General features: G+C 51.1%; 6 protein-coding genes across 6 annotated transcripts; 3 read left to right on the plus strand and 3 right to left on the minus strand.

The window, feature by feature from the left end:
* Positions 1-618: 618 nt before the first annotated feature.
* AAFC00_000485 (uncharacterized protein) lies at positions 619-1,474 on the plus strand (the record flags this gene model as incomplete). The annotated part of the gene is made up of 2 exons (XM_069344679.1): positions 619-1,011; positions 1,067-1,474. 2 exons carry the CDS (start codon positions 619-621, stop codon positions 1,472-1,474), a joined length of 801 nt encoding a protein of 266 aa, XP_069200323.1.
* Positions 1,475-2,711: 1,237 nt separating this feature from the next.
* Positions 2,712-4,571, plus strand: AAFC00_000486 (uncharacterized protein; the record flags this gene model as incomplete). The annotated part of the gene is made up of 1 exon (XM_069344690.1): positions 2,712-4,571. The coding sequence occupies one exon, from the start codon at positions 2,712-2,714 to the stop codon at positions 4,569-4,571; it is 1,860 nt and encodes a 619-aa protein (XP_069200324.1).
* A 4,117-nt stretch (positions 4,572-8,688) lies between these two features.
* AAFC00_000487 (uncharacterized protein) lies at positions 8,689-10,029 on the minus strand (the record flags this gene model as incomplete). Its single annotated transcript, XM_069344704.1, has 2 exons — positions 8,689-9,201; positions 9,256-10,029. 2 exons carry the CDS (start codon positions 10,027-10,029, stop codon positions 8,689-8,691), a joined length of 1,287 nt encoding a protein of 428 aa, XP_069200325.1.
* A 1,461-nt stretch (positions 10,030-11,490) lies between these two features.
* AAFC00_000488 (uncharacterized protein) lies at positions 11,491-13,264 on the minus strand (the record flags this gene model as incomplete). The annotated part of the gene is made up of 5 exons (XM_069344717.1): positions 11,491-11,508; positions 11,570-11,602; positions 11,661-12,257; positions 12,312-12,818; positions 12,884-13,264. The coding sequence occupies 5 exons, from the start codon at positions 13,262-13,264 to the stop codon at positions 11,491-11,493; spliced, it is 1,536 nt and encodes a 511-aa protein (XP_069200326.1).
* Positions 13,265-13,860: 596 nt separating this feature from the next.
* On the plus strand, positions 13,861-15,499 carry AAFC00_000489 (uncharacterized protein; the record flags this gene model as incomplete). The annotated part of the gene is made up of 2 exons (XM_069344727.1): positions 13,861-14,709; positions 14,777-15,499. 2 exons carry the CDS (start codon positions 13,861-13,863, stop codon positions 15,497-15,499), a joined length of 1,572 nt encoding a protein of 523 aa, XP_069200327.1.
* Positions 15,500-20,137: 4,638 nt separating this feature from the next.
* AAFC00_000490 (uncharacterized protein) lies at positions 20,138-25,093 on the minus strand (the record flags this gene model as incomplete). The annotated part of the gene is made up of 1 exon (XM_069344741.1): positions 20,138-25,093. The coding sequence occupies one exon, from the start codon at positions 25,091-25,093 to the stop codon at positions 20,138-20,140; it is 4,956 nt and encodes a 1,651-aa protein (XP_069200328.1).
* Positions 25,094-25,467: the final 374 nt, after the last annotated feature.

Raw genomic sequence — 25,467 nt, forward strand, 5'->3', positions numbered from 1 at the left:
TGGCTTCACGGCTACTTCCGTCGCCAAGCTGCGTGCCAGCAACGTGTACATGGAATCAATCGCTTTACTTCTTGCTCACTTTGGCAACACCTTATTGACATTCGATCCTGCAATATCCTGAAACAGACTATCGATGCTATCGTCTGACCACCTGACCATATCTACTTGATCGATGAGTATCACTGTGACGCGAGTTCGTTTACATTGACCCAATTGAAAGGACTTTCGCTTGTGCTATCCACTATCTGAATCTGTAGCAATGATGGTATACTAGCTACGCACCGAAATGGATGTCGCCTTGAGGAGAGCGATGCTGAATCGGGTACAATGAGCACAGTATCATATCTCTTGCATTTTGTGAGGGATCGGATTGATAAAGCTTATGAGAGCAGCGATCCCGGCGACCGCTTCCTTCAATGAACCCCGCAATCCTGATAAGGTGCCTTAGTTGGGGGGATGTGGGAAGCTACAGCGCCTGTTTGTGAGTCAATGATAGCAGTGTCACGGAGTCATACGAACCTTCAAGTAACACCCAAGCAAGCTGGTCAGCGTCTCGTTGGAAGGCGCACTGTGACTGCTTGTCTCCATTCTCTCAATCACAAAAGAAACTCTATCAGCATGCCTCAGTTCTATGGGTCCATGTCAGACAGCCTACGCGACTGGGCACTTGGTCAACACGTCTTCTTCATCGCATCCGCACCCCGATATGGGAAGCATGTGAATGTATCCCCTAAGGGCCTTCCAGCATCCACATTCACGGTACTCGATCCGAACACAGCCTGTTACATTGACGCTACGGGGTCTGGTGCCGAAACCATCGCACACATGTATGAGACAAGTCGTGCAACCGTCATGTTCTGCTCTTTCGATAAAAGTCCGAGGATCTTGAGACTCTTCTGTACTGGACGTGTAGTCGAATTTGACCAGCCGGAGTACGAAGGTCTTTTGAAGAAGATGGGCAAGGAGCAACTCTCCGGCGCCAGGGCTGTGATACTGCTCAACATCTTTAAGGTCAATATGCCCCACCTTGGCCCCCGGAAGGCTGTGCATGCTCATAACAGTATAGGTCCAGACATCTTGTGGCTATGGTGTGCCACTTTTGGCAGACGTAGATAAGTCTGAAGTCGACAACGAAGAACCACGAGCTCGATTCGAAGACCGTCAAACCTTAGGCCACTGGGCGTCAAAGCGGGTCGAGAAAGGGGAGATGGTAGACTATCAAGCCAAGAACAACGCGAGGAGTCTAGATGCGATGCCTGGACTCAAAGCTGCCAGAAGAACGAATGGCGAAATGATCTGGCTCGAAGACTTCAAGGCATTCCTAAGGACATTGTTGCACCAGTGGCAAGCCGTCATCATTGGTATGTTGTTGGCTATTGCATTGACCTCGATAGGCGATGGGTTTCTGATAAAGTTTTGTTTCCTCATCGTTGCTCTCATCTCTTTTTCTACAGCATCGACCACGATTCATTAGGAGAAAGGACGTGGCCTCCCACTGTCACCTTGCTGTCTGTGTGATGTGGTCACTTATTGATAGCAATATCTAATGAATCAAAATGCGTTGTGCTGAGAATTCCTCGCTCCATAACTCACTAACTGATCAATTTATACCTGCTCAACTAGCCAAGAGCGCTGAAAGTGTTGAAGCACCCACAAGACAAGACTCATAGATGTGTACTTCAGCCGTACCTGACATAAACATCACTACTCATTCCTTTTGGGAGCATCTCACAATGAGTAGCTATGAGGATATTGTTAACTGTCGAACATATCACGCCGTGACCCACCAACATCCAAGACCAGGAAGACATTTGCATAGTAGAACCAGATACTTAGGGTAACAGTAAGAGAGGGCATCGGGAGTAGGTGTATAACCAGAACAGTAGGTGACACGATGTGTGACTCGGAGTTCTTAGAGTTCTCGTCTCGCCATGAGCGCAGGCGTGAAAACTCCCCTTCTTTTCATGCATTAGGTTCGTACCACACATACAAGAGCGCTGCAATTTGATCGGATGGTGGCCAGAATATGTAGCTTTAGATGACCCACACAACTATAGCTCTTCTCATCATTATTGCCGAAAGGCTATCATGCCACCATACCAACTAATTGAAAATATGGCGAATCAGAGACGAATACAGTCATATCCGTGTCTAGCACATCCATACACAAAGGTCACAAATCGACAGTATCGAACAAAGTATGGTGATGATTCGAGGACATCTTGATTCATCAGCTTACCCTACCTAGTCATCTCTCCTCTTGCCATTCATCATTCCTGTACGACTCAATAAGCGGGCCGCCGGTCACTCAAAGGATGGACGGGTGCCAGCCATACTGCCTGGAGCGGTCTCAAACCTTATTCTCGTTGCTTGGCCTGCGTCAACAGAGATCTTCGATCGCCACGCCTATATCAGCGACTTTAACATCGACGACGATACAGTATTGGAATGTATACTAGGTACCTAGTTTTGTTTAGCTTATGGCTCTTATGAACATTTCCTTACGCTCTCTCTCTCTCTCTCTCCACATCTGCGGTCTACCACGTGTGTGTCTGTTTACATTCACGCTATATCCATCCTCGTTGTTAATACGCCATCCCACATACCACTGCTGAAGAAGTGTATTTGACAAATCCAGATACGTTCGGAAGAAATCAATTGATCATCAAATCGATTTCACCTCTCTAGGTACAAGTAGAACATATTCAGCCATGCCTCCCAAACGTAAAGCATCGACCCCGTCCCCGACAGAATCAACCCCTCCGCCATCAAACCGATTCTCTCCTACCAAACCCTTTTTCTCTGCTTCCAGACCCGCTACGACCACGCAAGAACAAATGCAAGTCATGTTTCCAAACAGCACGGCGTCTCAGCGACAAAATGATGATGCCCAACACTCCCAACCCGAAGATGAAGACATCTCCTCATCAGCGCAGGATCTAAGATTCTACCCCCGAGAAATGCCAAACTCGCGCTGCGAAGCGTACATTAACAACCAGATCCCACGTCCGCTAGCTGTTCTCCAAAAAACACTTGCCGCCACGGCGTCGGCGCGCGCAGGTATTTCGGTCGGCGAGAGTGTGGTGCACTGGTTCAAGCGCGACTTGCGAACACGTGACAACCACGCGTTCACGCTGGCGGCGATCAAAGCTGCGGAGAACAAGGTCCCGCTGATTTGTCTTTTTGTCGTCAGTCCGCAGGATTACGAGGCGCATGTGACGAGTGCGCCGCGGGTGGATTTCGAGCTTAGATGTCTTGAGGAGTTGAAGGGTGGGTTGGCGAAGCGCAGAGATGTGCCGCTTTATGTGCTTACTGTGGAGGAGAGGAATAATGTTTGCGGAGAGGTGCTGAGGCTGTGTGAGGAGTGGGGTGCTAGGCATGTTTTTTGTAATATCGAGTATGAGGTCGATGAGCTGAGGCGGGAAGAGAAGCTCGTCAGGATGGCTTTGGAGCAGGGCGTGAATTTCACTGCTGTTCATGATGATGTGGTTGTGGCACCTGGCGCTCTGACTACCGGACAGGGGAAACAGTATAGTGTCTATTCTCCATGGTACAAAGCGTGGGTCTCACATCTGCACTCGCATCCATACCTTCTCAAAGAACACATCCCACCCGAGGGCAAGAATCCCGCTGGTACGAGAAACAGGTACAAGGAATTATTCGAAGCACCGATTCCCCCTGCGCCGGAGAACAAGCGCATGACGAAAGAAAGAAAGGTGAGTTTCGAGTCTCTTTGGCCTGCCGGCGAGCTCGAAGCTCAAGCACGCTTGAAGAAGTTCATCGACAAGCGTATCCACACATACAACACCGGACGCAATTTCCCTGCGGCGAACAACACTGCCGTGCTATCAATCCATCTCTCCGTGGGAACGCTTGCGGCACGAACATGCATCCGACAAGCGCGCGACGCGAACTCAACGACTAAGCTCGACGGCGGGAATGATGGAGTCAAAACCTGGATCTCGGAGGTCGCGTGGCGAGACTTCTACAAGCATGTTCTGGCGCATTGGCCGTATGTTTGTATGGGCAAACCATTCAAGTACGAGTATTCCAGCATACGATGGGAGTACAACACGGAGCATTTCGAGGCATGGTGTCAAGGACGCACTGGATATCCTATTGTCGATGCTGCTATGCGACAGATGCGGCGGATGGGTTATATGCACAACCGCTGTCGGATGATCGCTGCCTCGTTTCTAGCGAAGGACCTGTTGCTCGATTGGAGGCAGGGGGAGCGTTTCTTCATGCTCAGTCTGATCGATGGCGATTTTGCAAGCAACAATGGTGGCTGGGGATTCAGTGCGTCGTGTGGAGTTGATCCGCAGCCCTACTTCCGCATTTTCAATCCGCTGTTGCAGAGCGAGAAGTTCGACCCAGAAGGCGAGTACATCAGGAAGTGGGTACCAGAGCTAAAGTTCGTCGAGGGCAAAGCCATCCACGATCCATACGGCAGAGGCGAGGGCAAGACGGCCGAGAGAGCGGGCTATCCGAAGCCGATAGTCGTGCACAAAGAGTGCAGAGAACGGTGCCTAAAGCGATACAAGGAAGGGCTTAGAAGAGACACCGCCTGAGTTCGAATCGAGCCGGCGAGGTCTGTCGAAAGTAATCAGCTCTCGTTTTTCTTCAGGTAGTTCGGTTCGGAACCGAATCCACGCGAACCGTGCCGGTGGACACCTCAACGAGCGTCTCACTATACCGTACGGGGCGTTTCACTCCGGCTGAGTTCACAGAAAACCTCTCGGATCTTCACAGCTGAGTATTGGCTTACGCAGCTTTGACTCTCGACGAGGAGAGGTGGTGTCACGGTCGCCGTCGTACACTCTGACAACTGGTTCGATCCGTCGAGCTGAACACTTCTCCGTTGATCGTGGAAAAGAAAGGAGAAGTCGAACTCGTACGCGTAGACGAAGTTCGCTTACGCCTTGTACAGTAATCGTCGCGCAATCGGGTATATCATCAGCTGGAAGTGTCTTCCGAAGAAAGCATTGTCGTTGCGCCGACGGTCGAATTGATTACAGCCGTGGTTGAACTTCTATAACTCCCGGCGACGCGTCCAATTCCGGCAGCCCTGGCGACGAAAGAGGAATACATGACTGCGTGCTGCATCCGCAGCTACCCGTGGCTTACCTATATTACGTGTTGATATTTTTGTTACTCGAGGCTTCATATAGAAGATGTGATGGATATTGTTGTAAATTGCCTGCGAGTCTTTTTCGTCCAGCCACAATCTAGACGCTTTGCAGGCCGTCCTTTCCAGCGTTCGGCGTTGCATACTTCTATAGCCAAGCCAGATATCTTTTTCCGCGGCAGGTTGATTATGCAAAAGCATTATCCCAATTGGCGCATCGCAAACAAAAGCTCAACAGGAAACTCTGTTTGAGTGGTCGGATCTAGGCACCGTTCTTGTGCGATCATTTTCGCTTCATCGTACAGGAAGGATCTGTACTGTGGTGTTTCAAGCGAAGCGTAGTGGGGCGCGGCCACCAGGCTCTCACGTCCCAGCGCCAGGATCGACCGCTATCATCGCGGATGTACGGACCAGACATCATCCCGGGCTTATAGAGTGTGGTTCGCTTGGAACATCAGCAGCAACACGTAATCAGAGAATTACGAATAGAGACATTGTTCAAAATTGCTTGATTTGGGTGTGTGGACGCTTTTGGTGTGGGAAGAAGATGCGTCTTAAAATTTACGATAACGAGGCCTACCTAAATCACCTGTCAAAAAGCTGCAGAGATCGAATGCCGCATTGATGTCTCGGGGTGCATGCGGCTGAGTAAAGAGTATTTGTACCAGGGGAGTGCCTCGAAGATCAATATGGAGGGCACAAGATCACAGGGTCAGCACTGGTGACACAACGCATATCGCTCCAATGCGCACATGCTCTGCGTAGCAGATCTGAGGTAGGAAATGGCCTGATAGAAGCCCGACAGCATGGCTTACGGCGCGATCGTGGTCTGATAAGGTATGAAACTGGAGATCTGTGACACTGTAATGGGCTCATGGTCACGTCGGGAGACCTGGTGTGTCTCACTCTGAAAACGCCTTGGTACTTCATCAGATCTGTGAGCAGATAGGTGCGTACCGGCATCGTCTTCCAGGGGATGACCTACATCAAACACTCTTCAATCAGCAGTTTCTGGGGTGCCGACCGACCTCGGCCGGACGACGGCTTTGCTCATCGTCCAAAGTAAAGTGAATGATACTTGCGGGTAACGACAATCCCGTTCGCGGGGGATTTGTCGCAAATCGTCTGTTTCGAACGACATGGGTCCAGGATTTTAGGATATTGCGGCACATGAAAATAGACGAAGAAGGGAAATTCATACGGATGCCTCGTTCCGACTCTCCTATATGCTCGTCGGGCCCATTCCCTTGGGACAGGGCTAATAATTACCCTAAGGGCAGAATAGGGGCAGCCCTCATGTAGGGTACACGGGTATGGCGCATGTCGTGACTCGCATGACAGATGGCTTCGACGGCAGCTATTCCTACACGGCCTGTGGGATTGGACTGGCATCACCAGTGCTACCAATAGCGTCGCTCCGCGACGGGGGTTCCAGGTTGCCCGTCTGTGGTCAGCAGCACTAAACATGACGCGGGAGGGAATGTGACCATTTCGGGCATCCCTGGGGCGGTGAAGAAGTGTGGACCATGCCATGTACAAAGATCACAACGACACAACAGCCGCAACCTATCGTGAAAGCCGTTTCTCGATCGATCTCAGGATTTGAGATTCTAGTCACCACGAGTGTTGATCGCGTGGCAGACCAATAAATCGTACTGCTAGTGTGGCTGCGTGGTAATTGAAAGATGTGTCGTCAAGATAAGGTTTTTGTCAACTTGCTTGAGACGTGTCTGGTGCGACGAGCGGTGCGTGAGCCAATCAATGGCGCAATCCACATGACATGCTATGGGGATGAGGAGATGGACGCGTTAGCGCCCCTCGCGGCTAGTGGTCAGAGTTTTCCGCGACATGATATCGTGGTGGCAGGCTCGCTACAGGTCGTGGGATGTTGGCGATGTGGATTTCCATGTGTGCACTGTATCTCAAAGCCCCCGAGATGTCGAAAACGGTGGATATGCATAGCCGAGCGACCACATGTGCCAGGTAATAGTTACCGACGTGAGATGTCAGGTTCTTGTGAAAAGATTGAAAGTTTCCTGGTTAGTGTCTGCATTGAGACGTTGTCCAGACCCCTCCACTGTGGAGGTCATGGTTTTCGTGGTGGCTGACGGGGGTCAGCCGGGGAAGCTCGCCAAGTGGACGATCAATATAATATACAGTAGTGTCCGTGTTTTGTAGATCCCACAGATATGTTGGGTCTTTGAGCGAGGATAAACATGGACTCTGGTTCCTTGACATGTATAGGAAATAGCTGTTGTGTCAAGTTGCAGCAGTCCCTTGCAGGATCTTAGCCACGTGAAAGCCACGGAAATGTCAAGTTCTTCCATCCAGATAGCATGACTGGTAAATCCGTCACCTGTCACCGGAGTCATTCGCTCTCAAGCATTGTTTCCAGGGTGAGACATCTCAGGACACACCACCAAGTCCTGGTCGGAGTATTGTTCCTTGATTGGCCTGACTCACGAAAATATGCTAATGACTTATCCGGTCGGTCAGGGACGGTCCGCACCGATTTGTAACCTTGCAGCTGTCGCGCCCGTATCGACGTCCCAAATACGAAGTGAGATGCATAATGTGATGCACCAAGTGGCGAACGTCCCTCTCTCAAACCAAGATAATCTACTTATCTGAGACTGACTGAGCCCCGATTGATCGATATGGGTTCGGTCTCCCTTGCAGACGGTGGCACTCCGCCCAAATGCCCTTTCCCTTTCCGGAGTCGTCAAAATGTGAAGTATTCACCCGAGCAGGGGACTAGGATGCAGTAAACAGGACGCGGAGTGGGGAAATGGCGCAGGTAGCGCCTTCGCTACAGGGCAGCCCGGTTAAACCTTGTCTTGTGCGACTCAACGTCAAGTCCCAATAATCCACCACGATTGTGATCAAATCTTACTTTGCTCCGACCAACATATGACCTTCTCTACTCACTACTGCGAATAATAACATGTACTGTGCATGATCGGAATCTTTCACACTCGAGCTACCGACATGCAGGGCTTCGTTCCATCGCGATGCTAGTATTGCACCTCACCGCACTAATCATGCGTCGGGAACCACTTCCGGATACCTTGGCAAGACCAGAACTTTGGAATGAGAAATTATTGGGCATTAATGTGTCTTTTGTCTAGATGATGAGACTTTTGACGCTCGCAGCTAGATCCTGCCTATGAAACCCAGATGCTTTTGGCCCAGTGCTCCAGCCCAGATTGATCCATATCGCATAGTCTATAGTAAGTCCAGGCTTTTTTCGCCGTAACAACAGATCGGCTTAATATACAGAGTTCGGGGAACGTATTTCCTTATCCTTTCATGACTCTCAAACGCCATCGCTAGCAATTAAATCGTGGGTGGATGATTTTCCCTAAAGGTAGCTCGTGCTTTCCCGCGCTTTGTCGACTCCGTAGTTGTGGAACCCCAGTGTAATCAACGTATCCCCACCAACCAATTCCTGCCCAAGGGTATCTAGAACGCCTATTCCCGTGTAAAGAAATCCAGTTCTTATCGTACATGATGCAAATTGTGAACCCTGTAAGGGAGACAAATCACCAGTTGGCCGCATATCACATTGCCATCCAGGATTGTTCGGCTCCGAATCCGTAGCCGAATCCGGGTGTGTCATTCTCGATCTTGCACGAAAATGGAGCGGTGTACATGGCTTGGTCTTGGACGCCGACCATAGTGGGCCAGTATGACGATTCTGTAGTCAATGGAATGTTGACCATTGGAGATGGTGACACCGTAGTCACTGCGCGGGCTCGGCTAGGGTAGGGTTCATCGCGATAGCTTTTGCCATGACGCGAGGTGTCATGCCAATTCGTAGACCGCGCGGCAGCTGCGGCGCGACGATTAGCGAGCCTTCGCGTGGCTTGTCCTCCCTTGGCTCCGGACTTCACTCGCTTATCGTCAGGGGTACCGTTGCGGTTGGCACGCTGCGCCTTTCGCTTACCATCTCCCTTACGGTATCTTGTCGTTGACTGAATGCCGTTGGTTACAGCATCATCTGTCAACCTCCAAAAGCTGCGCTGTTTGCTTCCGCTGCTAGCCGAGCTATCATCGACGACTTTCTCAAAACCCTGATGTTCTTAGCATTAGAAGCAAGCTACTTCGATCGAGATAGAGATCCTTACCTGGTTCATGGAAAGGTTATGCCTGACACTGTTTTTCCAGCCCGTGCTGTTTGGATCTCTTGCCTTTGGACTGTGCTCAGCTACCCAGGTATAGAGATCACGGAGCGACATTGTGTGATTTGGGGCTTCGAGAAGGCATTTGCGCAGAAGTTCTGCATAGCAAGGATCGGCTGTGTCAGAGTCGTCTTCATCCGGACTATCGGCCGAGACTGTCTGTGGGTATTCATCGTCGCATTCGTTCTTGTATCTCGGAGACTCCGAGGCTGTCACTCGTGGACATGTGGGTCGATCAGAAGCAGGAGAGGAACTCTCGTAACCCAGCTCCGGTAATTGCACGGGGAGATACTGCTCACATGGACAATACTCGTAGTTTGCTGTACTTGAAGGCCAGGCCGGACCTTGAGGTAAGTAGTTTGCGCTTGATTGGGGCGGCAAAGAGTACGTCCACGGCAATGCTGAAGTCGATGGATCGATGCTGGTTGGCAAGAGGCCACCATTGAATGTTCCATGTACATCGAACATGGACGGGTTAGAGAAGACTGGTACCCCCATATCAAACATTTGGGATCCATGAGGAATGGTGCGAAAGTCTTTCCCATCATACTGAGATGATGTCTCGTCTACAGCTGGTGTTTGAGATTGCTCAGATCCAGCATAAGCGTTGAAGCCGCCCATTACTGGTGGAGACAGGCGAGTCTGGAACGTTGCCATGTGCTGCTGATGTTGAGCATACCAAGGTGGGAATGCATACTCGTAAGTAGCGTAGTCAGTCATGGCTGATTGCCAAGCGATCACCTTTACGAAGAGAGGATCTTCAAGGTGGGATGTAAGACCAAAATCGGCTAGAGCTTTTTGGTCTTTCAAGAAAGATATCTATGGGTCAACAAGTATCTGGTGGTCAAGAGAAGGATTTTGTGTGGAAAGGAAGTGCAAGGGGGGGCCGGCGGAAGACTTTATGTAGATACAAAGAGTCAAGCGGGCTGATTGGGTTTTCTCTCTGAAACAGAAGAGGCTTTTAACATGCGACGGTAGATCTAGAGAAGGATGATAGAAAACAACAAAGTGGATGCATCGTCCAATAGACATTAGGCGGGAAATTTAAAGATTGAAAGAGCACAAACCACCAGAATGGGAAAGCTATCACAATGCGGGATATGGCAATGCAAGCATGAGCTGGCACAGATGGCCTATCAATCACGCCCATGAGCGTGACAAAGAAGTGTCCTCATTACATGCGGTACTACGGCATAGACATCACAAAAGGGGACCACCAGGCAGTACAAAGTGGCTTTGCCAGGCGGACGGACCATGCGTATCTGTATCTGTCATGCAGTATGTACATACGTTGAGCCATATCCTGGTCTGTACGCCAGACCTGGGATGCTGCACAAGAAGAGGCAGTATGTAGGGCATAGAGAAACAAGGATACGATAGACGTGTGCAGCGATGCGCTTTGCCGTTGTTTCCCCCCGTCAAGATGCGCCTAAGTGGCACTTGCCCCGGCTTCCTGCAAAATTCAATTCTTGTCTAACGCACGACGGACCGTGCTTACAGTTGACTACTGCAACGTCATTAAACACAGATCTGCCTGGCGGTCACGCTCTCGACAGCGATGCATGATGATATTGTGAGAGATTGAGCGAAATGAAGAGACCGGTCGATTCTTGAAATTCGAAGTTTCGATCACTGTTCCTTCTGTACTATACGTGGGGATCTGAATGTGCCTATACATAAACGCATACCTCGATGAGATCAACACCAGATCAAGCATCATGGCGCGTCGATACAACGAGAAAACTGGCAATGCTTCCATGCAAGTTTTTATGTCGGTAGTCTTGTGCATAATGGCCGCGTCATCTGTAGCGTGATGGTGGTCCTGTCATGCTGCGAGCTGGGTTGACATATGCAAGGGCGAGGCGTGGTCCTATGATCAGATGAAGCTTCCTGAAACGCGAAAGGCAATGCTCGTGAGATTCATTGGACGCGGTCAATTTGAAAGAAAGCGAGTACAGAACCGCAGCAAGATGCCGGCTCCCGTAACGGTCTCGCAAGAAGAATAGACCATGCGACGACGGGGTCCTGCACGGGTGTCATGAACGACATCACTTTCTGATCTATGTATTTGGAATGTTCGCAAGAGAGATGAAGTAATTCGGTATTGGTTCTCGAAAAAGCAGACCAAAGCAACAAGCGACCAGACGGTGTCCACCAAGTGTGCGATGGAGTGTTTGACCCTTACTTCCGGTAGTAGACCTGCAGGCGAATTTGTGTCAGAAAAAGACATCTCAGGCGTGATGGACCCTAGCGGACTTACTTTCTTGAACTGGAAGTGTAGCTGCAGAATACCCTAATCTGAAGATTAGCAGGTGGATCGATACGAGATTTGCGGCGTTTTAGTGCCATACCTTATCGAAGCTGCTTCTGAAGTTGCGATCTCTCTTGGCGCTATAATCCCATTCCTTGTCGACTATTCTGAAAGCGATGTCCTGATACGGTGGCCCAGCGATGAAACGGATCAAACAGCTATCATCTTCACCAGCGGGAGCGAATGATTGGCCTCGCTTGCGGCCATTTTCTCTCTCGATTTTGAAAGTCGGGGCTTTAGTGGCATCGACGAGATCGGGATAAAAAATATTGAATTTGTAACCTTGTACGACCTTTGGAGGGGGATTGTCGTGATCGTAATGGGTCTGATTATATTTGTTCCACTCATAACCCATCTGTACTCTGTTGAAGTAAAGAGGCTTGCGGGGCTTGTACTTGTTGGCCCAGGAGGGTGGGGGTAGGTCAAGCTCTTCCTCGACGGCGAATGCTACCTCGTTGTCGCCAAATCCTCGGGCGGCTTCACGTTCGTACAGGGCACTGGTCGTACCCGAAGCATGTGAGTCATGAGTGAGTTTTCGTCGTTGATGAGTAAGTGCTCCAGTCGTCGAGTCTCTAGCCAGCGTGCCAGATCGAGCGGGGATAAAACCAAGTTTCAGTACCCTTCGTCGATCGGAAAGCTGTGCGACAGTCAGAAATGCCAATTATATCATGGAAAAGGGCGTTGAACCTACCAATTTGCTTGTGAAGTCGCCCACCTCGACCGACGCTAGTGCCTTGTCTTCTGGATTAAGCTTGAGGAAAGGCTCTGGGTCGAGGAGCGTGGCGGCGCGTGCAAGTTCTTTGTCAGCTGTGCCTTCATCTGTAGCAGGAGCAGCGGCAGGCTGTGCGGTCAAAGTAATGCTTTGCCTCAGATGATCCTGGAACGCGTTGGCGTCCTCCGCTTGTTGCCTGCGCAACGTATCAAGGCGAGCACCAAGAAGTGACTGTGATACGTGACGTAGTCTCGCCTTGGCCTTGTAGATGGAAATGCTCTTCAACAAGTTCTCCCAATAATCGACATCGATGGGCTCATTGGACTTGAGCTTCTGCTTAACCTGCTTGTCCAACGTTTCTAGCTGCTCATACGTCTTGGGCGCTAGTAGTTTATCGAGATCAGGAGAGATGGAGGACATGCCGCGAGCGGCCTGAGTACGGTTTCTGCTATACTGTAGTCGGTCTCTGCAGATCACCTTCATCATCTGAAGGAAGAACAAGTCAGCAACTGGTAGACAAGCTCGCGCACGCATATCTGAATCATCCTTACATTCCAGAAATCTCGGTTGCTCCTGCTCTTCTCAAGCACAAGATAGTTGTCGATGCCCTGTTCAAGCTCAGAGAGCTGTTCATCGTCCAGGCCTTCGAAGACTCCCTCGGGGTCCACTACGGGCAGCTCTTCCTCGTCGTCGTCGTCGTCGTCGCTGTTGTATCCATCGCGGGCATTATCGAGTGCGCGTAATGTCACGGCAAGCAAATCGATAGGATCTGATCTGCCCGCGCGCACGCGAATCAAAGCCTTCTTCTTGGACTGCCTCAACACAAATTTATCTTCATCGGCGACCCAAGCATCCTCTTGCGCATCTGCAGCGCTGCGCTTTGCTGGTATCGTCGATCGGGGCGGTGGTCGGGGACCGTTGCGATCGGCCATGCTGTGTGCGTGCTTCCTGATGTGTTCCTGTCGTGGCTCCGATCCCGGCCTGGGCTATGACGAGGTGATGTTCTTCTTCACACCAGGATCTGCTTGTATCACTGATGCAGCGAAGAGTAAGGTCGGCCTCGGCGAGTCGATATTCCAGGTTGCGCCGAAGAGTCTTGTTCTGGTATGAAGCTGGGACGGTATTGCTGATGGTCGACTTTGATGAACCTGTGATCCGTCCCTGCACAGTGGTCTCTGTAGCCGTTTTCCTTCTCTTTGTCTGGCTATGATATAATTCTCCAAGGATCAATAGATTATTATCTGCTCTGTACCTGTAAAAGCATGTCTCGGCACCGAGGTCAAGCATCGTCACTAGCGTCTGTGCGGCCCGTAAACTCTATCCATGGCGTCAAGACCAGGATACCCTACCTACCTTAAGGTAGGTACTTTGTTCATCAGACCCTGATATCACAGGCGAAGACACCTAATTACTGTACCTTGTCCAACAGTACAACACTCAGTCTATTTCCGCAGCTGTCCTGTTTGAGTAACTTTCAGTGTCATAAGTGAACCATCTTGACTACCATATGAGAGATCCATGAGGCACCATGACATTTGGGAACGGTTGGAGGGTTCTCCACCACAATCGTCCTGAATTCCCAAGCGTGCTCGTCAGATTCATATCCTTTGATACCGGCTATACTGTAGAACTGACGGATCTGACCATTGTATGGGAGGAGACTCTGGACGAGACCGCCATCTCCTTGCGGGCTGAAGAGAGTAGATGTGCCATAAACCCGGGAGATGATCCTGGTCAGTTGCGCATACTTTTGGGTAAGATCGAAGCAGCTCTGTGCCATGCTGCTGGTACTGCTGTGGAACTCAGCAGTAAAGATGCATCGGACGACTTGATTCTCACTGTGAGCGCTCCACTACCCAAGCCCCTGCAGCCCTTGTCGTGGCAGATCAACTTGACACGAGGAGGTGCTTCTGGTCTCACCAATGCCGTCATCTCCCCACTGCTGCAACATGCACTGCATCAACAAGATCAGCTGGAAAAACTTAAAGCTCAGCTTCAACTCAAGGATCACGTCATTGGTAAGCTTCTGGACAGAATGGAGTCTGCCAACCTATATCTGGACAGTGTTTTCCTCCTCCCAAACCTGAGATTCTCAAAGAAGGTCTCGCAACGAGATCAATTCGCAGAGCATGTGCCCGGTCTTGCCCCGTACGTCCCTTATACTGCGAATCAGGCAGATTTGAGGCCCCCTATATTGAAGGATCTACTTGGCATACTCGAAAATGTATCTAGTGCTGACGGCGACCCTTCTGTGCTGCCTGTGCCAAAATCTCGATGGTGGCATGATATCAACGATACCAGTCAAGCTCATATCACCTTAAAGGCAGAGCCTAGTATGGACTTGGATGGAAACGAGACGGACGATGAGGAATTCCAGGTGAACTCACCATCTTACCCCTCGAGTTTCCCCATGTTGTGATGTAGGACTAATGTATCTGTTCCAGACTCAAGAGACTTATAGCAGCATACCCAGCGGTATCCCTCTGAGTTCGATACCATCTGCATCAGATGAGATTGGACCCGAGACACCTCCGCCGGAGGTCGATGAAGATGCCGAGACCGTCGACGAACAAGAGTCGTCGCCACAGACTGTCAGGCCTATCCGGACGGGTAATGCTTCCGGAAACCCGCGCTCCAAACGCGACAGATCTGAGTCTCAAGCAAGAGAGTCCAATGATGCCGATCCGAGTTCTTCAGTACTTGGATCCAGCCCGCCGCCCCTCCCGCCACCTTTGACAAGTCGACATTACAGATCAGCAACGCCCTTGTCAACAGGATCCGTACCAACTACATTAGCCTCACCATCAAAACGTAGACTTGGGACAATTGGTGGTCTCCGTGGCTCATCACAATTGCAATCCCAATCGCAATCCCAAGCGGTCCGTGGGCTTTCTCCATTCCCGACTTTGAACTCCGACCGCCAAAGCACAGTGCCCCGCTCAGATGGTGGAGGCCAACCACTTGACTCTATTGGAGCTTCCCAGGGAACAAGTGGCTCGCAGTTGGACAAAGGCAAATCATATCGACGCGATCCTCTTTTTGGTGAAGCAGGCAGCTCACAAGTCAGAGAGACCTCGGTAGAACGCGCGAACCGGAAACGTGAAGAGCTTAGAAAGCAGCTGGACGCGAAGGTGAAAGCGCCTGTCAAGAAAAAGCGAAGATTCTGAGACCAATGACCACGCTGCGTTGGCATGGCACCGTTTATCAGCAAGTATACATCAAGTCCGCTCATCCCTTTCAGCAGTCTTATATTCAGGTCACTCAATAAAATACTTCATCCCAAGGATTCCGCAATGTGTGTAGACAAAACGCGGTTTGGAGTCTACTCTATCTGCACGCGAGCGTGCACGGGCGCTAGCGCCTCTACCTCCTCGATGCCCTTCGCACCTCACTTAGCTTGCGACCAAAAGGCAAGTGCGACTTCCAGAATGACATGTAGATGCTTGGCAGGCACAACTGCTTTGAGCCTCTTGGTCTCTGAAACCCACGTTCTATGTCTGATTGATAAACTTCACGGCGCGTTGCTCAGAAAGACATCTTCACTTCCAATGATCATTAACAAGCAGACAATATGTGCTTCTATAGATATCATTACTACTCGCAGTGCTCCCATGCTGAAGTATATTGTTATCAATTCTGCGATCGAGCTATCAATCTGGAAGACAAGCCAGAAGATGAGGCTTCTGCTATAAACTTGGAAGCCACGAGGCATGATAACGGGACGCGTCATGGCGATTTGATGTCCACAACAGACATTGCACTCCCTTTCCAGGACATCTCGGATCCGGCTTTATTGCTCTCGACTCAGAAAAACAGCAGCAGCTTTTTCTTTCAAACTCCATCATTAACGCAATATCGTCCCATGAGTAGCATCACAATACCCCGTTTGCCAGGATCTTTATCAAGTGGCTCATCATTACCCCTGAACACTATCCACAGCAGCTCAGGGCATCGCTCAGAGTCAGGACACAATCAAGGAATTCCGACGTCTCCAGCATATTTTGAGGTAAACAATGCTCGGCCTTCTATGTTCTTCTTTAATGATTAACCTCAACTTAGTCAACTATGACTGAGTCGGCACGTATCACACATTCTGGTCCATTCGGGGTCAAGCCTCATCAATTGGGGTATGAAGTCTGGGGAGACGATGTTCGCCCTCTTCGCCATCAGATGTAAGTACAAGATGGACCAGATATCACCTGTCATCACTGATTGCGTCACATAGCCATGGGGTTGTAGCCAAGCCATTGACTAGACCCTTTCTCCGTGGCGGTCGTGATGAGAGCGCCACTGTCAGCACACTCTCTACCCAGAGCAATATCCATCGTGACAACCATGCAGCATATGTCGAAGACAGCAACGATGATGACTACATTTCACTCCAGGCTGAACGAGATTTTTTGAAACAGGAGGTACAGCGACTACAGAAGGCTGAGCACGATCGTTGCCTCGCTGTCGATTTCACGAACGTGACCGAGCCGTCCGATGTCTGCCAAGCCGAGGATGGACATAACGACCAACATGTGACTAGGACAGCTGAGGAATCTGCAGCCATGCGACTACAGAAGGCACACGAACGACAAGAACGATTGCTACCTCTACCTCAAGAGAGTCATGCTGAGGCATTTCCGCCTCCTGCACTCGAACTTGATTCTTTCCCTTCTTTGGGAAGTACATCAACTTTGGCAGGCGCCGAAGATCAGTTTCATAACCCTGATCGCATAGCGCCAGTCCGATCTTATGCAAAAGCAGTGAAAGACGTCGTTTCCACACATGGTAAGAGAGGCATTGTCTATTTGTCCTTTAGAACGAGCACTGATCGTTTGGACAGCTCTGGCAAGCCCCAGTCAAGACAGTGACAATCAATTCCTCCCTGAAAAAGATGACCCAGTCAAGTGCATAGTAAACGACTCAGACACGATTCGTGGAGGGCGAAAATTTCAACCACACGAGCACATTCATCGTCACAACTTGTCTAGTGCATCTAATCTTTCTCACTCAGACGCTTCATCCATCCTTGCGACTGAAAGAAGAGCGACCGATCGTCACAGACGCAAGGTGCTCCCAGAGCAATGGACGCTGCCCAATTGGGAGGACACTGAATCCAGCAACAAGAAGTCTGATGATAGTCGTTCAGATCCTCCAGCTGATAAAACCAATGACAAGAGTCCTGGTGCTGATGAATTGATCCAGAATGTCAAGACTCAAGCTCACCACAGGCAGAAAGCCCCCATGTCTGAGTATGATGATGGTAGTACTCGCAAGGTTGGCCACAGAAGCTTTGCCCCCTACACCACTCCTCCTCGGCGCTTGGTCAAGGCCAAGTCGCAGGGCAGCCTGCAATCACCGTCCAAGCATTCTACTATCCGCACGCCCAATTTTGCTTCGCCGACAGCCGCCTCGATGCTGCGATCTACAGCCAGACCTAAATCACAAAGCTCTATCGGAAGGGCGGAGCAGCAACCCGCGGTCAACAGTCAACCTACCACCGTGCCAGGCGATTACCCATCCTCATTTCCTCGGGCAAGCGGGCTCCTCGATCACAGTGGTGAAGAAGTGGCATCTACAAACATAACCACTCCACTCCAGCCTTTACCACGTTGGCCTAAAGATGACCATCATATGGCACTTGCAGACTCAGCTGGTAACGAAGAGAACGCTAGACCTGACCAGCAAAGCCATGCAGACGATCGTGCTGAGCTTTATAGTGCCTGCAACAGCGCAACCTCGAAAGATCCGCGTACAATTTTGCCATCTGTGTTCAGATCATCTGCTACCCGCACTTTGAGTCCTGCAGATCCTACTCCAATCCCGCGACCAATCAACAAGCCACAGAGCCCTCCGATAAGGTTCGTAATTGATGCTGATTTAGACCCTGCGTCCCAACTTCAAGATGTGGCGCAGGAGCATATCGCCTCAAGCGATAGTGCACAAGACCCTCAGCGTGAGACACAGGCCGTGAGGATTGTGCACCTGAAGGGAGAGCGCGCGCCTTTGCTGCGCGCCATTGTAAGAAGACTCTCCAGTGCTGGATCTGGGTCGCAGTCTGCCCGCTCTGATCTCGAGCCCGACGGTGGAAGTACTACACCTACATCTGGAGATACTCATCACAAGCACTCCACTATGGATACTCCTCACCTCACAATCAAGGATGTTCACGATCGCGAAAGAGAAAGTGTCACTACTTCTGTCCCCCCTAATGCTCAGTCTAGCACATTTGTAAGGCCTCTACATTCTTCGGATGCTGCGTACAAGTCTGCCTCTTCGTGGCTTCTGGGAACGATACAGGAGAATGCGGCAATGATTGCAGACAGGCTAGGACCGAGGATCAAAGAACACGAGTCTGCGCATTTGAACTCGCCCTGCCGACGACTTGACACAAGATCACGGGCTGATAACAGCAAGTCGGTGTCCAGGGTGCAACAGTCACCACTGAAACTCTCAAGGAAGGGAGGTTTACCATCGATATATGAAAACGGCTACCAAGCCGACTATAGCAGTCAAGTGGAGCGTCGTTCCGGATCCGGTAGCCTTCGTGCTACTGCGCCTGCTTTTGTACCAACTTTCAACAATTCCTTCACTCGCGCTCTGTTACCTACTCTAGACACAGCTTCTGTGCAGCAACAGCAATCGGCGCAGCAGCAATACACTTCGGCTGATCATGACCTTGACACACCAAGTATCAAGCACGACGTACAGAGGGACACCGATATCAACTTTTGGCTTTCTAATGATGACTGGGGCTCGCTCACACCAAACGAGAGAAATCATATCAGAGGAAGACGCAGAGAGCGACGCTCCAGCTCCACGTCATCAACTGGTTTCTTTGGCTCATTTGCGTCTCCGGCCAACGCTCTCATGTGTCAAAGCCCCCAGAGCAACAGGATTCGAAACCAGGGGTCGTATCCGACCCGCCCTACACGCTCTACTCGATTCGGTAGAGCCCCTCAACCTGATATAGAAGAGGCGGAACAAACGGAAGGCGGTAAAGGCTGGGGTATCGGATCAGCTGCGCCCGGATGGTGGTATGGTTGGCGCGGTGGCGATGGCCTGGAGATATCGTTTGTCGGTCACGGACCTGACGCGGAGAAATATCCAGGTGCGCCTGTCAACTTCCACAATTACCAGCCTAAAAATGCCGAGCAAACCGACTTGGTCAACACGGGCCATATTCGCAGCCGCGAAGATTCAATGGGTAGCAGTACTGAGCAAGAGGCGAGTATTCCCAGAGCTCCAAGGAAGATGAGACATTGGGCGATCAAGAAGGGGTATCCGCAGATTCCCTGTGGAGATTTTGAGATCACACATGCTGTTGAGCATATTGGTAACGAAGAGACGCGCCAGTTTCCAGATGGGTGGTGTCATTGCTGCAAACCCGATTATTGATACGGAGAAGTTTCACCGTAACGGAGGATCCTTCTGTTGATGGATGGGATGCATCGCAAGATATATTCTCATCGCTGGGAAGATCACGATGGCTACCGAGGGGGTGGACCAAGTGCATGTACTCATATGGAGGCAGTGCGTCTGACATGCGTTGTAGACGTCGTTTTTTTTTCGTTTCGTTCTTCAATACCCTCAACCACAGTTGTTTCTGCGGCATGCGTTAGAGTAGTCGTCGAGCAGGTTCATAGATGAGCAAACCTGATTATTAAGAAGAGCGAGAAGTATTGATGAAAACAACTGATTTTGATTACGAAACCGAGAATGGATACCAGTGACATTTCAAATCATGAATAAGAGAAAAGGGTACTACATGATGACGACTTATCCAAAAACAATACAACCAGGAAAAGGTTCATGATTCATCGACCACCCTTTCCTTTTCTCTTATTATTCTGCCTACCACCACCAGAAGCAGAGCCAGGCGAGTGTGTGCCCGACCCCGCTCTGAGAGCGACTCCCGTTGCCGGCGCACCAATACCGCTTCCAGAGCTGGATTTACGTGTATTATGTGGTGGCACGGATAGACGTTCCTGCTGCTGCTGCTGCTGCTGCTGTTGTGCCCCCTGTCGTTCATCGCTCTGTTGTCTCTGGATATGCATCTGCTGTTGTCGAGGGAGGAGACTGGGGGATGCGGTCGTTTCTCTATTCCCGCTTCCTGTTGCGCCTCCTCCTCGTCTTCTTCCTGATGATGGTGGAGCCACGCCACCGCCGCCGCCACCAGCTTGTTGAGAGGATTTCGATGATCCTTGACCTTGACCTTGTTGTGATCTAGGCTTCAGAGCCGGTGACGGTAATCTGTCTAGGCCCCCATCTGTCCCTGTTCCTAGATGATTACTATTACTGCCGCTGCTGTTGAGCCCCGCGATGCGCGGAGAGGGCGCCTGCTGTCCTCCTAACGCCGCGCTCGTCTCACGCACCGCTCGGCTCTCTCCCGCGACCCAGTCGTCTTCTTTGATCCGTGGCGTGTGCGGTTGTTGTTGTTGTTGTTGTTGTTGTTGGTTGTGGGATTGCGAAATCGATGCGCGTTGTTGTGCACTCGATGTTGCGTTTCTGCGCTCGGACTCGCTGGCTTCGAGGTATGCGAGGGCGGCGGAGCGCGCGCGGCCGGGCGTACATGCGCATAGACATGATTGTGTTGGACACAGGCCTTCTGATTGCGGATCTGGGTGCTGAGGCGCGAAGGGCGGGGGCACGTTCTCGTCGACGTCGTCGTCGTCGTTGTTTTCTGCCTCGCTCTCGGCGGAGGACGCGGTGGTGTCGGGAGAGTGCCAGACTCGGAGACAGGCCGTGTGTGCTGTGTGATTGCATAAGAGGCAGGTCGAGTATAGCAGGGGTTTGTGCAGGTCGGTTGGCGGGTATGCCGCCACGGTTGTGTCTTCTGTCGATGATGTGGTGGGTTCGAGAGGGGTGGCTCCGATGGCTCCGATGCGCGCGGCTTCTTGTCGATGTTCCTGGTGCTCTCTTCGGTCCCAGATGTCGTCTACGAAAGATGCTACACTATTTTGATCTTCAAGCTGGACTATTCCGGACCCTTCTTGCTGCGTTTCAGTTACGTCATGATGCTCGACTGCTTGTGCTTTGCTTCCTTTGCTGCCGTGAATATGCTTCGCCGGCGCTTCGAACGGACTGGTCACGCACAAGCAGATCGGACAAGCCTTTTGTCTCGTCTCGCAGTTCTCGCAGCGAAACTTATTGGTGCCGTTGTTGATAGGCTTCTTACATTCACCGCACAGGAAGCTCATTGCATTGTCTTTCAATCCCTGTTCGTAGACACCTGGATATGTCGGGTACGCAAGACGTCGGAGATATGCTGCGTTGTTGAACAGTCCTAGGCGCTGAAGCTGGTCATGATAGGTCATCATGATGCTTTCAGCCCACAAGGGCTGCAGACCGGCCTTGATCAGTGATTCAAACGAGTTCTGAAGCAACGAGTAGATCTCCTCGTCGGTATACCCGAGAGCAGCAAAATGTTCGCTATAGACTGTGATGGTGCTGTCGATTTGCGATGCGGTAAGCTGATGGGTTTGAGGCAGGAGCGGTGTCAAGAGAAGCAGAAAGTGCGCGGCCGCCTGTGCGTCAGGGACAGTACGGGTATGATACTCTAGAAGTTGCTGCAAGAGCGCAATCAGTGGGAAAGGTGTGTGCTGTTCAGTGTCGACGTGGAAGTCTGTGCCAACAAAGTCTGCCGGAACAAAAGGTACCATGTCTGTATGATGGTTTGATTTATGAGGCAATGCCGTAGGTGCATTATCAGCCTTGTGTGTTGAAAGGAAGGGCTGGTTAGAAGCTCTTGAGCCTTCTCTTGAGCGGGGGAGTCTGTTTTGAATATGCACAAGAGGCGGAACAATGGTGCCAGACGCTTCCATGTTTTCTGTCAGGATGTCTTCGGGGATAGTCTCAGGGAGAACCCCCTTAGAGGCCTTCTGACCCTCTGATGATGAGGTGATCTCGGAATCAGAAGAAAAAGATAGCTGATTGTTCAGTGCGAGGGCTTTGACATCACCCACAATATCACGGACTGGTGGTATATCTGTTGGCTGTGCATGAACCTCTTGGTCAGCTTCCTTGTCCGCTGCTGCAACATCACTATGGCTTTCTGCCGAGGATGATATCACGGTCTCTGTTGTAGCCGCCTTTCGAGGCACCATTTGGGACGGGTAGCTGTAAAAGCTTCGCGGGAATGTTTCCTGAGTGAGATTCGGCTCCGAAGACGAACTGCTACCGATATTCATCGACCCTTGCGGACTAGGACCCATGAGATTCTCGTGGACAGTGTCCATAAGAGACGTCATGCTTGCCACGGACGATACTGGCAGTGATGCATCGCGAGATGACACAGACGGGAGTAGAACAAGACTATCGTCGGAGTAATGCCTCTGAGGTTTTTGCCAAACATCCATGCCGTTCCTTGATTGTGGCGGCTCGAGGCTGAGGGGTTCCTTCGACTGTACACGATATCCACTAAGCTCAGCTTTTCGCTCACCTAATGCTTCAGCAGACTGGTACCACGGACTCTCTTTACCACCATCTTGCCTCGACACGCGATGTTCCCGGTCCATAACTTGTTGCTTCAGACGTGACGGCGAAAGCAGTGATGGAGGTAGGGCCAAGCCTTCGTCGTCTTGACTTATTGTTTGCAGTTGGGTGTGGTTCCTGCCTCGAGGAGAAATGATGTGCTCGGTCTGCGGCTTCGCGATGGGTGTCGCTACGTTGGAAGTGCTTTCGAAATGCGCTACATGCGCTGCTTCCAGCGCCTTCACTGGCTTCACAAGCGGAGTCGCTGGTTTCGAACTCAATCTCCGACCCGATGCCAGCCATTTCCTTGCTCTCTTTGCGAATGGTGATTCGTCAAACAGCCCCTTCTTCGGTGGGTTGCCTTTTACCCGGAATTCTCGATGAGCGACGGCTCTGCGGCGAAGCTCTGTCGTAGTCGCTTGCCCAACCACGCGCCATGCCTGAGACATACGATACATACTAGCCTGCTGAGCCGCAGCAGCGTTGACTTCGAAGACTTCCTGGACTCTCAGATAGTTCTCGACTGATGGGGGTTCGCCAAGAGGTCTAGTCTTGTACTTTTGTGCAAAGTATGCCAGAAGAAAAGCGTCTGGTGTCCCCGGTAAGGCACCAGCTGCAGATCCTTGGCTGGGGTGGAAGATCCGCTTCTTTGTTAAAGTGTCCTCAAAGCCCATTGTTTTCAAGCTCTGGGGCGGAGGGTTCTCAACTGGGGCAGACGTGGGTGGTTCTGTAGCAAGTCTAGATCCTTTACTGGTGCTTCCCCGTCGTCCATATTTCTTGCCAAATGAAGTGCTCAAGAACGTCTCTTCGACACTGTCATCCGCACTTCCACGGCCGGTCAGCTGCTGAGAATTCTTCTTCTCGTCTGTGTCACGGTGCTTTTGCGCGAGGAACTGGTCACTATCGTTGGCGGATAAGCCTGGCCTCGGCTGAGGTGGTCGTCTCTGAGTGGCAACGTTAAACTCTCCAAGAGGACTTATGGCTAGGGCTTGCATATTGCGATTGTCGAGCACTTTGTTTGCATATTTCACATCATGCTGTATGAACATTCCTTCCTTGCCGACTGTCCACAGCAGATCCTGAGAATGCCATAGCAGATCAGCAGGAGCAGAGCAATAGCCTGTAACCTCACGGAATGGCAGCCATGGACGGCGGAAATCCCATATGTGCATAACGTCAAAGTCTCGCTCATATGAAGTGACTATTTGACTGCACAGTCGTGCGCCTCGGTCCTTTGGTAGTACAGATTGGCAGGATGGTCGCCATCTGGCATTGCGTATCGGGTATGGCGCCTTGATTTCATGTGCAGGCTTTAGACGCCGGCCACTCTCGGCTGACAGATTCCAGACCTTGACAGTCTTGTCCGCACTCGCCGAAAGAACATGCTTGCCATCAGGATGCCAATCAATCGTGGCGCAGGGTGAAGTATGTGCTGCTATACGGGTATGGGCGGCAATTTTGGCCAGAGGGGATTTCAGCTTCCGCGTGTCCCACCTCTGCACAACACCTCCATCTGTACAGAGCGCAAGAGCGAAAACATCAGTAGGGGACCACTTGACGTCTCGGACACCCTCGTTCTGACCCGTCGTGGTAAAGCGACTGGCGAAGGAGGATGAATCTCTCCGAAGATCTCGTAGATCCCAAAGTCTGACGGTGCCGTCTTGACTTCCTGAAAGAAAGTGTTGGCCGGCATGAGGATTGAACGTGACTCTGTGTACCTGGCGCCGATGTTCATGGAGTCTAGCAACCTCGATGCCAGGGTGGGTCAGATCATATATGATGATCGGTCCATTGTACGTTGCAGCTGCTATGAAATTGCCATAATTGCCTTTTCCCCAGGCAACATCATGTATGTTGACGGCGTCCTTGGCGAGACCTCCCGTGGCCAGGTGAGCATCGTAACTTCTGATGGCAGTCCGTAGATTGATATCTTCCGTGCAAGTGCCTTCTTCGACCCTGATGGTCTTGAAGATTTCGCGTCCAGCTAGCAACGCGTGAGTTCCCTCATCATTTATCGACAGTGAGTTGATTTCCAGGCCAGTCTTGTGGCTCGCACTTGCATCGTGAGCAGAAAGACTTGGCAGTCGTCCTGCAGTAGCTCTATTGGCCTCAGCCAAATACCTCGTGCCTTGCCCGTCGTCATCACTATCAGAAGCACGAGCAGGAAATCCGAGGAATCTGTTCAGAGCATTGCGAGCTCTCTGCTGCGGCGGTAATGGGGGTGCAGGTGGAGGAGTCTGATGATTCTGTGGCACAGAAAGTGGCACTGTGGCCACCCGTCTTGGTGGATCTGAACTCATGGCAATTCTGAAGATAATCCCCCAAATTCTATATCATGCTGTTCCAGGTGCCGTAGCCGTGTTTTCAAGTAGTCGTACATATCCACAACATCGGTATCATTATTTCATATGTCGTGCGCAAAGGTGAGACGATGCGCGAGCGCTCCTGCAACACTAGACGCACTGAAAGTAGTGCAGACGACGAGCCACACTAGAAATAGTGAATCATCGGTGGATTACACGAGAGCGCAAATTGGTACCAAAAACGCAACGCGCACTGGATCTGTAAATGATACAGATACCTATCTTATGCAACGGAGTACAGTACAGTAAAGCAAGGTAAGGTACTGGCACGTTAGTGTCGGACATAAGTCGCGCATACATCGCCAAGACTA

Source organism: Neodothiora populina (genome assembly GCF_041146345.1).
Source record: "Neodothiora populina strain CPC 39397 chromosome Unknown canker_contig_11, whole genome shotgun sequence".
Lineage (NCBI taxonomy): Eukaryota > Fungi > Ascomycota > Dothideomycetes > Dothideales > Dothioraceae > Neodothiora > Neodothiora populina.